Genomic DNA, 13236 nt, shown 5'->3' with positions numbered 1-13236 from the left:
GGGAGGGAGAGGAACTGCTGGTGAACCGTACAGGCCAAAAGGAGGTCTCAGCAATGGCACCCTGACCCTCCTAGAGGGGGAAACTCGGTTTTTCCTAGATACTCGCTCAGCCAAATAGTCAGTCTTACCTCCTCAGTAATTACTGAGCTACCCTATCCCCACCCCATGACCTGGACCCTTCCTGTGGCTCACCCCCACCCCAGACATCAGTCTTCAGGGCAGCTTTCAGTTAGTCATGTCTCACCCTGATCCCGCCTTTCTCAAAACCTTACCCTGTCTCCCTATCACCTGTAGAGCGAGTCAAAGCTCCTTGTCCTGGTATTCCAGGCCCTTCATTCTCTAAAATTTAAATGAGTGATTCTAATTTTAGATTAAAAAATATAAATCACCTGACACATACGCAAATCCTATAATATATCTATATATCTATATAGATATAGATATAGATATATAGATATAGATATAGAGATATAGATATAGATATAGATATATAGATATAGATATATAGATATAGATATACAGATATAGATATAGATATAGATATATAGATATAGATATAGATATATAGATATAGGTATAGATATAGATATATAGATATATATCTATATATATCTTACTTTGTGTGCCAGGTGCTGCTCCAAGGTCCAGTGGCAAATATTTGGTGTTCCAGACAGCATAACACAAATCTGAAACATAAGGCCCCAAAAGTGAAAAAGGTGACTCCACGTTTTGTTTTCATGAAGCTTTCACAAGGAAAAAAGAACTTAATTTCAGGTTGCCATTAAGATAAAATGTAGAGGAAGGGGATGTGGAGTACTATTTTATTTTAACTTATTATGGAAAACTTCAAATACACAAATAGGCAGAACAGAACAATGAAGTCCACGCATCCTTCACCCCAGCTTCAAAAGCCATCAATTCACAGCCAATCCTGCTTTATCCACAACCCCACTCCCTTCTCTAGAGCAAATCTGGAGGTGCTACTTTAGAGAAAAACAGAACAGGAAACGCCTCTCAGGTTGACATCTGTGCCAAGATATGAATAGTTAACACCAGCAGCCATTTGAAGATCAGAGGGAACGCATTTTTAGGCAAAGGGAGCAACAAGGGCAAGGACCCGAGATGACAAAGACTGGGGTGTTTGATGGGAACTGGAGTTAGTCAGGATAAAGAGAGAGGTAGGTGAGGTCAGAGGTAAACAGGACCAGGCCATGATAAAATTTGGATTTTTTCTAAGCACAATGGGATCCCATTGGAGCGTTTTAAGCTGGAATTTGAGTCACTTCCAGGAAGCCTGGACTCCTACAATATCTTCAGCATAAAGTCTGAACTCAGTGTCACCTATAGGAGCCTTTCCCCTCTCTGATTCAGGGTTCCAGGCATACTATCTGCTTTCACTTCCTCAGTCAAATCATGTATTGCTTTTTTTTTTCTTCCTCTAGGCCAGTGGTTCTCAACCTTCTGGCCCTTTGAATACAGTTCCTCATGTTGTGACCCAACCATAAAATTATTTTCATTGCTACTTCATAACTGTAATGTTGCTACTGTTATGAATCGTAATGTAAATATCTGGTATGCAGGATGGTCTTAGGCGACCCCTGTGAAAGGGTCATTTGACAGCCAAAGGGGTCGCGACCCACAGGTTGAGAACCACTGCTTTAGGCCTTTACCATAGACTCTTCCCTCTGCCAGCATGACTCCCATTCCAGTTGGCTTCTATTAATCCTTAGCTTAAAGATCATCACCGTCTGGAATCCTTTTCAGGCTGGGGCAGGCACCTCCTCTAGCCCCCACACCTTCCTATGCTCCATTCATTCCAAATCTGACCACTCCAGATTGTGGTTCTGATTATGTGTGGATTTCCTTCCTTTGATTGGGGCATCATGACGATAGGGGCCCGGTAATGTCTTGTTCACTGCGGAAACCATAGTACCTGCTAGCACAGGGCCTGACACATAAACGGGCAGTAATTATTTATCCAGGTTGGAGCTGGAGGATTGTGAGGGTCGGTAAGGATCCTGACCCTTGAGCCGCCTCTCCGGAGGCAAACTGATTCCTACTAAACCAAGGCTACCAGCTGCACGCTAGTCCGCAGTCCCTCTGCTCATGCGCTTTGCTCAGGCGCGCCCCCCGCCCCACATATGCTAATCACTGCGCTCCGGAGTACAGCTTTTCCGGGGAATATGCAAATCACCCCATTTGGTGCTTGAGGCCTCCATTGTCCCGCGCTAAGATTATGCAAATGAACAGGCCTCAGGTCCCGAATCCCGGCCGAGCTAGCGTTCCCCTCCCCGCGGCTCATCCCAGCTTCTATAAAGCGCGTTCCTGCCCCGCACACGCACGCGCGAGCCCTGCAATTTCTCCATCTGGCCGGTTGCGGACTGTACCAAGTAAACCCGGACAGCGAGGGGCAAAGCCCGCAAGCCCCTGCGCTGGCCTCACGGTGGCCCGACTCGGATAGCCCCTCTTCACACTGTGCGCCAGGAATGGTCCATCTCGGCGCGCAAGCGCCCTAGGCTCTTCACGCCCCTCGCGCTCCTTCCCATCCTACTCGCGGCGCAGGCGCCAAGACCAGGCGTGCAGCCGCCGCCGCCGCCGCCGAGCCCGAGCGGGGGCCGCCCTAGCCGGTGAGTGTCCGGGATCGAGGTGCGCGGGGCATGCTGGGAAGCGGGCGCTGCGGCACTGCTGCATGATGGGAGTGACGGCTTCAGTCACGGAGGAGCCGGTAGCGGTCTTGGGCGGTGATGGCCTGAGGACGAGACCTGAGCGGCTCCATGCCGCCCTGGCGCAACGTGAAAAAAAGGGACGCCCCGCCCTAAACGTGTGGGAGTCGGCCTGCTAGTCGTTATAGGCCTGGTGCATCCTCGGAAGAATTACCCTAGTTCTTGCGGGGAACCGGTCCCCTTTGTTACACGCACGCCCCCCATGAGCATCTCGGGAACGAGGAGTGCTTTGACGCTCCTTGCAAGGGGGTCACTGCAGGCCTGAGGCATCCTGGGGGGAGTTGCCGCAGGGCTTTATGGGAACTGGTCCTTATTGTGCCGTAAAAGGTTTTGCTCTGGCTCCTTCCCGCAGCCTGGTGGGCAGGGGTGCCTATTATGTTCACGCAGGGAATCTTGGGAGTTGATTGCTCTTCTAGGCTCAGGACATCGTATGTGGTAGCCTCAGTCATGCCCCTCTAAAGTCATGGGGGCCAGTCCAGCCGTCACAGCCGTTGAGGAGTGGGGCTTGTGCAGCACGGAAAGCCTCCGCCCGTCCTCCGAGTGCCCGGGAAGGGGCTTTGTGTGGTGTGGAGGGGAAGGGTAGGTTAGACCGGGGAGCAGTGTCCCCTGGTAACCTCGTAGGAAGTTCTGAGTGTTCCTGGGGTAGGACTGCCAGTTGAAATACTTGATTTCAGATAAACAAATGTACGTCCCAAATATTACATGGACCCTCCTATGTATAGTAAGTAATTAGTTGTTTATCTGAAATTCAAATTCATTGGGTGTCGTCTGGTTTTCTATGGTTTGTTAATCCTCACCGAGGATATTGCATTGATTTTTAGAGAGGGTGTTCGGGATGGAGGGAGGGAAGATAGATAAAAAATCCACGTGAGAGAGAGACAGTGATTGGTTGTTTCCTGCAGGCGCCCCGACTAGGACTGGGGATCAAACCTCTGCACGGGCAGACCCTAACCACGGAGCACCGGCCAGGGTTCATCTGTTTTTAGTGACTCAGTCTGGTAACCTTATCCTGACATAAAGTAGAATTCCCAAATTAAATGAAGCCCTACAGGCAATAGGGTGTTATGAGAACTGTCCTCTGCAGTTGTGAATCTTCTCTGCCCTTAAAGCCCATATCTAGGTGTCTTTAGAAAGCTCTCCTGCCCCAGCCTCCTTTAGACTAATTCTAATCCTTTTCTCTTTAGTCCCCAGCATTAAACTTGGCTTCCAGGCTCCATCGTATCCCTACTGCCCAGCACAGGCCTTGGCATATAAGAAGTGCAGCTGATGTTGCCAGCACCTTCACTAACTTGCTCTCCCTGTTAGGAAGTGCAGTGGGAGACAAAGAAGTGGGATTGGGGAGTTGGCGGGGGGTATTGGTGAAGAGGGAGAGGAAGCACAGGAGTTCAGAGAAGTCTTCTTGGTAGAGGCAGAGGTAGAATTTGAGCTGGGAAGAAGTCCAGAGGTTCTGTGTTTGAGGTGGGCGTGGGAGGGTGAGTAGGAGTTCTCCAGGTTGACAAGGGCAAAGGAGGACATTTTATACAAGAACAGGATTTACTACGACCCACAGATGTGAGAAGTCCTGGCATTCACAGGGAGAGGAGAAGTCTGGAATGGCTGAGGTTTATAGAGTCGGGAGTGGGAGGAGTAACAGCTACTGTTGATGAGTACTTGACACCTACGAGCAATTTATATGAATGAACCCACTGCATCTCCGAAAAATATTTTCAGCCGAAGGATCATTTCATGAGAGGTAGGATGATGAGATGGCTTCAAAATCCTAGTTCGTGTACCTGCCAGTTGGTGTGACCTTGGACTACTTGTTAGTCCTCTTCCAGCCTTCATCTGGACAAAGGAGAGAATCTGTTTCAACATGCTTGAGAGGAGCACATGAGTTAAGTCCTGGAAGCGCCCCCCGCCCTTTTTTTTTTTTTAATTCGTCACTTGAAAATACTTTTCCATTGACTTTTTAGAGTGGAAGGGGGAGACGGGAGAAACATCAATGTGAGAGAGACACCTCGATTGGTTGCCTCCCACATGTGCGCTGACCAGGGCCAGGGATTGAGCCTGCAACTAAGGTATGTGCCCTTGATCGGCATCAAACCCAGGACCCTCCAGTCCGCAGGCCAACGCTCTGTCTACTGAGCCAAACCACCTTCCAGCCCTTTTTGTATCCAGAAGGAAACAAGCTAGAAAACGTAAGGTCTTTGCTTGAAGCTACAGTTAAGATATGGCAGATTTAGGATTCAAACCTAGATACTATCTTGCCGAGGTATAAATTGATATAGAACTAGGGCTGATATTCACAGACTAGCACAGACGTACCAGTTGTTTAAATATTTAAATACTTCTAGACTGGTTGGCATATCACCACTACACCAGTAATCCATACCCCTACCGCCATATTGAATCCTCCCCCAACCCCAGACTTTCCCACAGTCCAGCAACTAACTGATTAATGTCTAGCATAGGACCATGTTCCAATCTCAGTTCTGAATCGTGCCCGAGCTAGTATCCACTTTTAAATATTTGGAATGTTATCTTTCCCCACCCCATTGAATAAGAACCACAGACATCTTGGTTGCCCAGATGGGGGAATTAAAGTCTCCACAGGCCCAGGGCCTGCAGTCAAGGCCCAGTGGGCAGTCAGGGACGGAGCTGGGGCCATCTCTGCCTTACCCCCATCACTGAGCACACAGCTAAGCCTGGGGAGGCAGATGCTATGTAAAAATTTATTGAGTTACCACAGGCCTTTCCTTTCCCCCTCCAGCATCCCTCTACCGGCTGACATCCTGCATTAGAGAACTTGTGGCCAAGGTGTAGCTGTGGAGAGCTGGCCGGGGAGAGACGCTGCCTAGCTTCTGCTCTGCTCCTGTCTCCTCCTCTGGCCATGACAGAGACTCGTGAGCCAGCTGAAACCGGAGGCTATGCCAGCTTGGAAGAAGACGATGAGGACCTCTCTCCAGGTGAGGTGGCTTTAAAGAGGGTGTTGGCTTGAGTATCATCCTGGTTTGGGATTGAGGCTCTGCTGCGAAATCTTGACGGGGAATGGCTCCTTGTCACGCCGGGCGTTCTCTTCTTACTGGGACTCTGTACCCTGCTAGGGGATCCCTTCCAGCTGGGACTTCTGGGGGCTCTGGACTGGCTGTGACCGCTCTCCTTCCTGGGGGTTCTAGACCGGCTGTGCTCTCTCTTGCTGGAGGTTCCAGCTCTGTGACCACTCTCCTTCCTGGGGGTTCTAGATCGACTGCGGCCCCTCTCCTTTCTGGGGGTTTTAGATTGGGTGTGATGTCTCTCTTTTCTAGGGGTTCTAGTTTGGCTGCGATTTCTTTCTTTGCTGGAACTTCTAGGTCGTCTGTGATCTCTTTCTTTGCTGGAGCTTCTAGATCTGCTGTGACCTCTTTCCTTGCTGGAGCTTCTAGATCTGCTGTGATCTCTTTCTTTGCTGGAGTCTCTAGATCGGCTGTGATGTCTCACTTTTCTGGGGGTTCTAGTTCGGCTGTGATCTCTTTCCTTGCTGGAGCTTCTAGGTCGTCTGTGATCTCTTTCCTTGCTGGAGTTTCTAGATCTGCTGTGATCTCTTTCTTTGCTGGAGTCTCTAGATCGGCTGTGATGTCTCACTTTTCTGGGGGTTCTAGTTCGGCTGTGATCTCTTTCCTTGCTGGAGCTTCTAGGTCGTCTGTGACCTCTGTCCTTGCTGGAGTTTCTAGATCTGCTGTGATCTCTTTCTTTGCTGGAGCTTCTAGGTCGTCTGTGATCTCTTTCCTTGCTGGAGTTTCTAGATCTGCTGTGATCTCTTTCCTTGCTGGAGCTTCTAGGTCGTCTGTGATCTCTTTCCTTGCTGGAGTTTCTAGATCTGCTGTGATCTCTTTCTTTGCTGGAGCTTCTAGATCGGTTGTGACGTCTCTCTTTTCTAGGGGTTCTAGTTTGGCTGTGATCTCTTTCTTTGCTGGAGCTTCTAGGTCGTCTGTGATCTCTTTCCTTGCTGGAGCTTCTAGATCGTCTGCGACCTCTGTCCTTGCTGAGGCTTCTAGATCTTCTGCGACCTTTCTCCTTGCTGGGGCTCCTGGATCTTCTGTTCTCTCTCTCCTTGCTGGGGCTTCTAGCCTGGCTGTGACTTCTTTCCCTTCCGAGGGTCCTAAACTGGTACTGACTTTTTCCCTTGCTGGGGCTTCTAGCCTGGCTGTGACTTCTTTCCCTTCCGAGGGTCCTAAACTGGTACTGACTTTTTCCCTTGCTGGGGCTTCTAGACGGGCTGTGACTTCTTTCCCTTCCGAGGGTCCTAAATTGGTATTGACTTTTTCCCTTGCTGTGGGTTCTAGACTGGCTGTGTCTTCTTGTCTGGCTGGGAGTTTCCTTCCGGTTACGACTTCTTGCCCTACTATGATTTCTCTGCCAGCTCTGACTTCTCACCCTGCTGTGGGTCCTCTTCCGACTGCGACTTCTTGCCTGTCTGGGTGTTCTAGACCGGCTATGACTTCGGCTCCTGCTAGAGGTGCTAGACTGGCTGCGACTTCGGGTCCTGCTGGATACACTATCCTGGTTGTAACTCTTGGTCATGCTGAACATTTCATTTGGGTTGTAACTCCGTTCCCTGCTAGGGGTGAACATCTGACTATAACTCTTCACCCTCCTGAATGATGATGGAGATGGGCTGTAACCTATCTCCAGGAAGGGAGTTCTGGTGGGGCTGTAACTCTTTGCCCTACTGGGGGTTACAGCCAGCCGAGAACTCTTCCCCATGTCCGAGGTCGCTGGTGGGCTATAGCTCTTCTTTCTGCTCATATTTCTAGGCCGGCTATAACTCTTCCCACTCTGTTTTTGCTGGGAAGTGGTTCTTACCTTGCTGGGCGTGCCCCGTTTGGCACCCTGAGTTCTCATCCTGCTGAGAGTGCTGGCCCTGCTGGGTGACCTCCCGGAGTTGTGTCTTCCCCTTCTGCCAGGAGTTCTGCCCCGGCTGTGTGTGCCCTTCCGGTGGTGTCGTCTGACTCTGCCAGCCTTGTTGGTTTTGCTGGCCTTGGTGTCAGTGCTGGCCTTGCTGGATGTTCTCACCCTGCTGCGAACTCTGGACCTGCCGCTGGGCTGGGTGGAAGGGGCTGTCTTTGTTGTATTTTCCCATTTGGTGGACTTGGAACTGCTGGGGCTCGTGACTGAGTTGGGGGCTGTTGATGGCTTGGTGGGCATTGCTGATGTAGTGGTCTTCAGGGAGGGAGGAGACTTGGGAGACGCTGTGGGCATCGAGGTACCAGTGGATGCCATAGACATGCTAGGCTTTGAGGATCTCGTAGGTGGAGAAGGCATGGTGGGCGCAAAAGGGCTTGTGGTCCTGGAAGTCATAGAGGACACGAAAGCCCTGGACAACCACCTGGTTTTCTTTCACAGAAAGAAACTTCACAACCGCATGAAGTCATAATGGGCATTGAAGATCTTGGAGGGTAGGTGGTGTGAAGTCAGAGGTGGGAGGATAAAGAGGGGTGGGGCCCTATCCCAAGACATTCAGCAAATGTCTCCTAAGGCTGACTGAGGCTCAGAATGTCCTGCCTTCCAGGAGTCTCCAGTCTCCAGATCCAGATAGTTACGCGGAGGTGGTCAGATTGTGTTAGAGGGGTCCAGAACTCGACACTGACTGCCTGGGGAGTCAGGGAGGACCTCACAGAGGATGTGACGTGTGAGCTGGAACCTTACAGAGGAGCAGGAGTTTGCTGCTAGAAATGGAAAAGGTGGCCCCAGTTGGGAGAACAGGGGCAAAGGCCTGGAGGAGGGAGGGAGCTCAGGGCCGTGGGGTCACTCAAGCAGTGAGCCAGACAAAGGCTCCGTCTTTGGGGGACAAGCAATAAACACACAACCAGATGCTGTATGAAATGAGTTGAGAAGAATAAAGCAGGGGCAGAGGGATTGCTGGTTAGACAGAATGGTCAGGGTGTCACTGAGAAGGTGACGCTGGAACAGAAATGTGGCAGAAGGGCAGCAGCAAGCCTGAGTCCATCTCCAGAAAGGCTGGCCAGGCCCTGGGGCCCGAGCATGCCTGGGGTGTGGCTGCTTAGTTGTAATAGGGTCCCTCTGGGCTGCCAGCAAAAACTGAGGAGGGGGCCAGCATGAACGCAGGGCAAGGCTGTTGCAGTCCTAGGAGATACTTTGTGCAGGTCCTGCCACTGCCCCTACAGAAGCCAGTATTGTCTACACTGCCACCAAAGGGGGGACTCCTCCCTCCTGGACCACGGCTTGTGTGTGCACCCCTCACAACAGCTGCTCGTGTCACCCTTTCCTGTGCATGGACTTTACATTTTTTTCCTTTTTTTTTTTTTTAACCTAAACTTGTTCTAGGCATGTCCTTCATATGCATGAAATCACAGTAATATAGTTATGTGCCCTGTAATGACATTCTGGCCAACTGAATACATATACCATGGTGGTTGCATAGATTTTAATGGAGCTGAAAACTTCCCATTGTCTAGTGAAATCATAGCCATCTGAATGGTATAGCGCAGCACATTACCCGAATACACCTTTGTTCCGGTTGCCTACAGTATTCAGTACATATTCAGTACAGTAACATGCTATAGGTGTGTAGCCCAGGAACTATAGGAAAACATAATTTGTCACCCCCAAATACAGTTAACCCTTAAACAACACAGGTTTGAACTTCTCAGGCTCATTCCTAAAGAGGATTGTTCAGTTGACCCCCTTAGCCCAAACCCTGGGCATTCAAGGGTCAACTGTAGGTCTATTTAGCATAAGGATTATTTTCAATTCCGCGGCCTGGGGGGGCCCCCCCCCCAAGCTCTGAAAAGCAAGTAGAAGTTACCCTTCATAAAAGGCATTTACATTTGTAAGGGTGTCTCCTTCAAGTACCTGGAAGGGGGGTGGCCTTATCTCTGGAAACGTTCATCTTTATGGGAAGACTAGGACTTAAATCTGCATAACAACCTTACCCTTGTTCACCACTGTTTCTGGTAATCTGCCATAGCTGACTCCTCCCACCCCAACATTTTGTCTTCAACTGAGGAGGGTGTTTAAGGTGGTGGCTTTAGCCATGTTGGTGAGTCACTCAGTTTTCCCGGGTCTTCCGTGTCTGCAGGGGGTATACAGGTTACTAGACTTTCTTTCTCCCGTGAGTCTGTCTTTATTACAGGGTGTCTCAGCAGCAGCCCAGAAGGGCAGAGGGAGCTTCTTTCTCCTCCCCGCAGAGCCACACCCTAGGTGTGTAGTAGGCTAGACCGTCTAGATTTGAGTAAGTGCACTCGGTGATGTTCACACAACAACAAAATTGCCAAAAGATGCATCTCTTAGAACATAGCCCTTTCATGAAGCAGCACATGACTATATGTAAAACCACATATATATTGTGTATTTTAACTTGCTTAAATATCTGTTCAAATGTTTGTCTCCCTAAAATGATCCAGCATAGGCAGTCACCCATATTTAGCTTTCCCTGTTAGAACTGTATGACTCGAGGCCTAACTGCTCTGTTCCTCAGTTTCCCCATTTGTCACTTAGGAATAATAATAGTGCCTCCCTCACAGGGTTGCTGTAAGGATTAGGTGAGTTACTGCATGAGGCTAGGACTCTTCCGAAAGCGATGGACACTGCTGCTGCTGCTGTTATTCCTACTTTTACTCCTATTTTGTCCCTATTAACCCCCTAAGATACAATTCTTTTCATATATATATATATATATATATATATATATATATATATATTTTATTGATTTTTTACAGAGAGGAAGGGAGAGGACAGAGAGTTAGAAACATCCATGAGAGGGAAACATCCATGAGCTGCCTCCTGCACACCCTCTACTGGGGATGTGCCCGCAACCAAGGCACATGCCTTTGACCAGAATCGAACCTGGGACTCTTCAGTCCACAGGCCGACACTCTAGCCACTGAGCCAAACTGGTCAGGGCTAAGATACAATTCTTATAAGACAGTGATTTGATGGACACACAGACACTGAGCACCTACTGTGTGCCAGGCCCTGTTCTTTGCAATGGGCAGCCATCTGTGGGGAAGGGCAGGATTGTGCCCAGGCCACCCTCCCCATCTGTTGTTGAGCCTAACTAAATGGGGCTCAGGGAGGGGACAGCCACGCAGGCACAGCCCTCTGTCCTCTGATGCCACTGTCTTTCCCCACCCGTCCCCCATCAGGCCCTGAGCATTCCTCTAACTCCGAATACACACACTCAGAGCCGGACTCCGAAGAGGAAGAAGATGAGGAGGAGGAGGAAGAGGAGACCACTGACGACCCCGAATATGACCCTGGCTACAAAGTGAAGCAGCGCCTGGGTGGGGGCCGGGGTGGCCCGTCCCGCCGGGCTCCCCGTGCAGCCCAGCCCCCGGACCCCCCAGCCCAGCCCTGCCAGCTCTGTGGCCGCTCATCCCTCGGGGAGGCCCCACCGGGCACTCCACCTTGCCGGCTCTGCTGTCCCGCTGCAGCCCCCCAGGAAGCACCAGCCCCCGAAGGCCGGGTGCTTGGCGAGGGCGAGGGCGAGCCACCGCGGGCTGGGGAGGGCCAGGGCCGGCCCGCCGGGCGGGAGGAGGAGCCGGATGAGGACGAGGAGGGCACCTACCACTGCACGGAGTGCGAGGACTCCTTCGACAGCCTCGGGGAGCTGCATGGGCACTTCATGCTGCATGCCCGGGGTGAGGTGTAGGCAGAGCCCCTGCCCAGCAGCTTGGCAGGAAGGGTGAGGTGGGAGGAGGGGGGCTGAAGAGATTGGGTGGGTGAAATGGTCCTAGGGGATGGAGTACTGCCTATCTGTGTCGTCTTAGCTGTATGTGTGAGGCCAGAATAAAAGCCAAATTCTGTGTGTCGGTCCAGCGTGTGTTTGGTGTTTGTGTGTGTGTGTGCGTGCGTGTTTTTACACTCAAGCATATGAGGCATACGCCTGGGCATCTGTCTGCCCCTCATCCCCCGGGCTCCTTGTTGAGGGAACTTCAGGTTTGTTGTTGCCTAGATTAACATTTACTAAACACTATGTGTTCAGTGTGGTTTCCATGTATTTACTCATAGAAGCCATGATATACAGGCTCAAACACAACAGAATTTTGTTTCTTGTTCACACAATAGCCCAGGGTAGGTATTTCAGGTTGGCAAGCATCCATCTTCATCTAGTAATTTGGGGACCCAGACTATCTCCTTTTATTTTATTTTTATTTTTTAAAATATATTTTTATTATCTTTCAGAAAGGAAGGGAGAGAAAGAGAGAGAGAGAAACATCAATGATGAGAGAGACCATTGATTGGCTGCCTCCTGCACGCCCCTACTGGGGATCGAGCCTGCAACCTGGGCATGTGCCCTTGGCCGGAATCGAACCCGGGACCCTTCAGTCCGCAGACTGACGCTCTATCCACTGAGTCAAACCGGCCAGGGCCAGACCATCTCTTAAAGTCTGTTGTCATCCATTTGGTCTTGACTTGGAAAGGTACATGTTCTTTTACAAGCCCTAGCCAAGCCCAGAAGTGGCCTGTACTGCTTGCATTTACGCCACATGGCCACAGCTCCCTGCAAGGGAGTCCAGGAAAGGCGGCCCAGCCAAGTGCCCAGAAAGCAGAAAACGGTTTGTGGAGGACAGCTCATGTTCTCTGTCACGTCACCTAACAACCTACACAAAGAGGACTTCCATTATAATCATAGTTTCCTGGGTGCCACATGCTAGCCCAAGAGCTTTATATATGCTGTGTATCTAGGAACTTACAAAAATAGAAACTTAATTATAATCAATTGCCATTTTCCCAGCACTTACAGACATGAGATCATCAGGTCCTTAGAATAACTCCGAGGTAGGGACTGTGATTCATTAATTCCTTTCACAAACATCATTTGAGGACCTGTGTGTTAAGCATTGAGAATAAGCAAATGAAATCCTTGTCCTCGTGGCTTCTATGGGGGCAGAAAGGGGCCAATGGTGGGGATAGACAGTGAACAAGATGTAGCAGATGGTGGCTGCTGTGGAGAAAAGGCAAAGAAGGGAGTTCTGGAAGGGGGTTGCAGTTTTTTAAAATATGTTTTTACTAGAAGCCAAGTGCACAAAGTTATGTGGGTAAGGTCCCTAGGCCTGGCCAGTGATCAGGGCCGATTTGTGGGGCAACCAGCAGGGTGGTTGGGGGGGTCCCCGCTGGCACCTGCCTTGGCAGCCCTGGTGCCGCCCGCTCACCAGCCCTCCCCCACCCCCCACCACCGCTACTGGTTGCCTTCCTCTGCGGGGCGATTACGGGGGGGCCCTGTTGGCACCCACCTTAGCTTGCCTGGGGCTTGCGGGCTGGGGGTAGCTTCTGCATTGAGCATCTGCCTCCTGGTGGTCAGTGTGTGCCATAGTGACCAGTCATTCCACCGTTGGTCGATTTGCATATTAGGCTTTTATTATATAGGATTAATTTCAGAGAGGAAGGGGGAGAGAGAAACATCAATGATGAAAGAACCATCCATTGACTGCCTCCTGTACTCCCCCTACTGAGGATTGAGCCTGCAACCCAGGTGCCCTGACCAGGAATTAAACTGACCTGGTTCAGAAGTAGACACTCAACCACTGAGCCA

At 50.6% G+C, this 13236-nt stretch overlaps 2 protein-coding genes across 2 annotated transcripts; one reads left to right on the top strand and one right to left on the bottom strand.

The window, feature by feature from the left end:
- The first annotated feature begins 2200 nt into the window (after positions 1-2200).
- On the top strand, positions 2201-11512 carry ZNF428 (zinc finger protein 428). Its single transcript, XM_081108155.1, has 3 exons — positions 2201-2627; positions 5473-5668; positions 10847-11512. Exons 2-3 carry the CDS (start codon positions 5593-5595, stop codon positions 11350-11352), a joined length of 582 nt encoding a protein of 193 aa, XP_080964281.1. The 5' UTR covers positions 2201-2627; positions 5473-5592; the 3' UTR covers positions 11353-11512.
- Positions 6320-8003, bottom strand: SRRM5 (serine/arginine repetitive matrix 5; the record flags this gene model as incomplete). The annotated part of the gene is made up of 2 exons (XM_081108311.1): positions 6320-6705; positions 6929-8003. The coding sequence occupies 2 exons, from the start codon at positions 8001-8003 to the stop codon at positions 6320-6322; spliced, it is 1461 nt and encodes a 486-aa protein (XP_080964437.1).
- Positions 11513-13236: the final 1724 nt, after the last annotated feature.

Source organism: Myotis nattereri (genome assembly GCF_964212035.1).
Source record: "Myotis nattereri genome assembly, chromosome: 15".
Lineage (NCBI taxonomy): Eukaryota > Metazoa > Chordata > Mammalia > Chiroptera > Vespertilionidae > Myotis > Myotis nattereri.
Note: the sequence above shows the minus strand (reverse complement) of the source record. Positions and strands in the feature narration are given on the sequence as shown.

Excerpts from the sequence above, each read along its gene's own strand:
- ZNF428 (XM_081108155.1), top strand. The coding sequence starts at position 5,593 with ATGACAGAGACTCGTGAGCCAGCTGAAACCGGAGGCTATGCCAGCTTG. Across the intron at positions 5,669-10,846 it reads CGATGAGGACCTCTCTCCAG|GCCCTGAGCATTCCTCTAAC; the intron begins GTGAGGTGGCTT and ends GTCCCCCATCAG.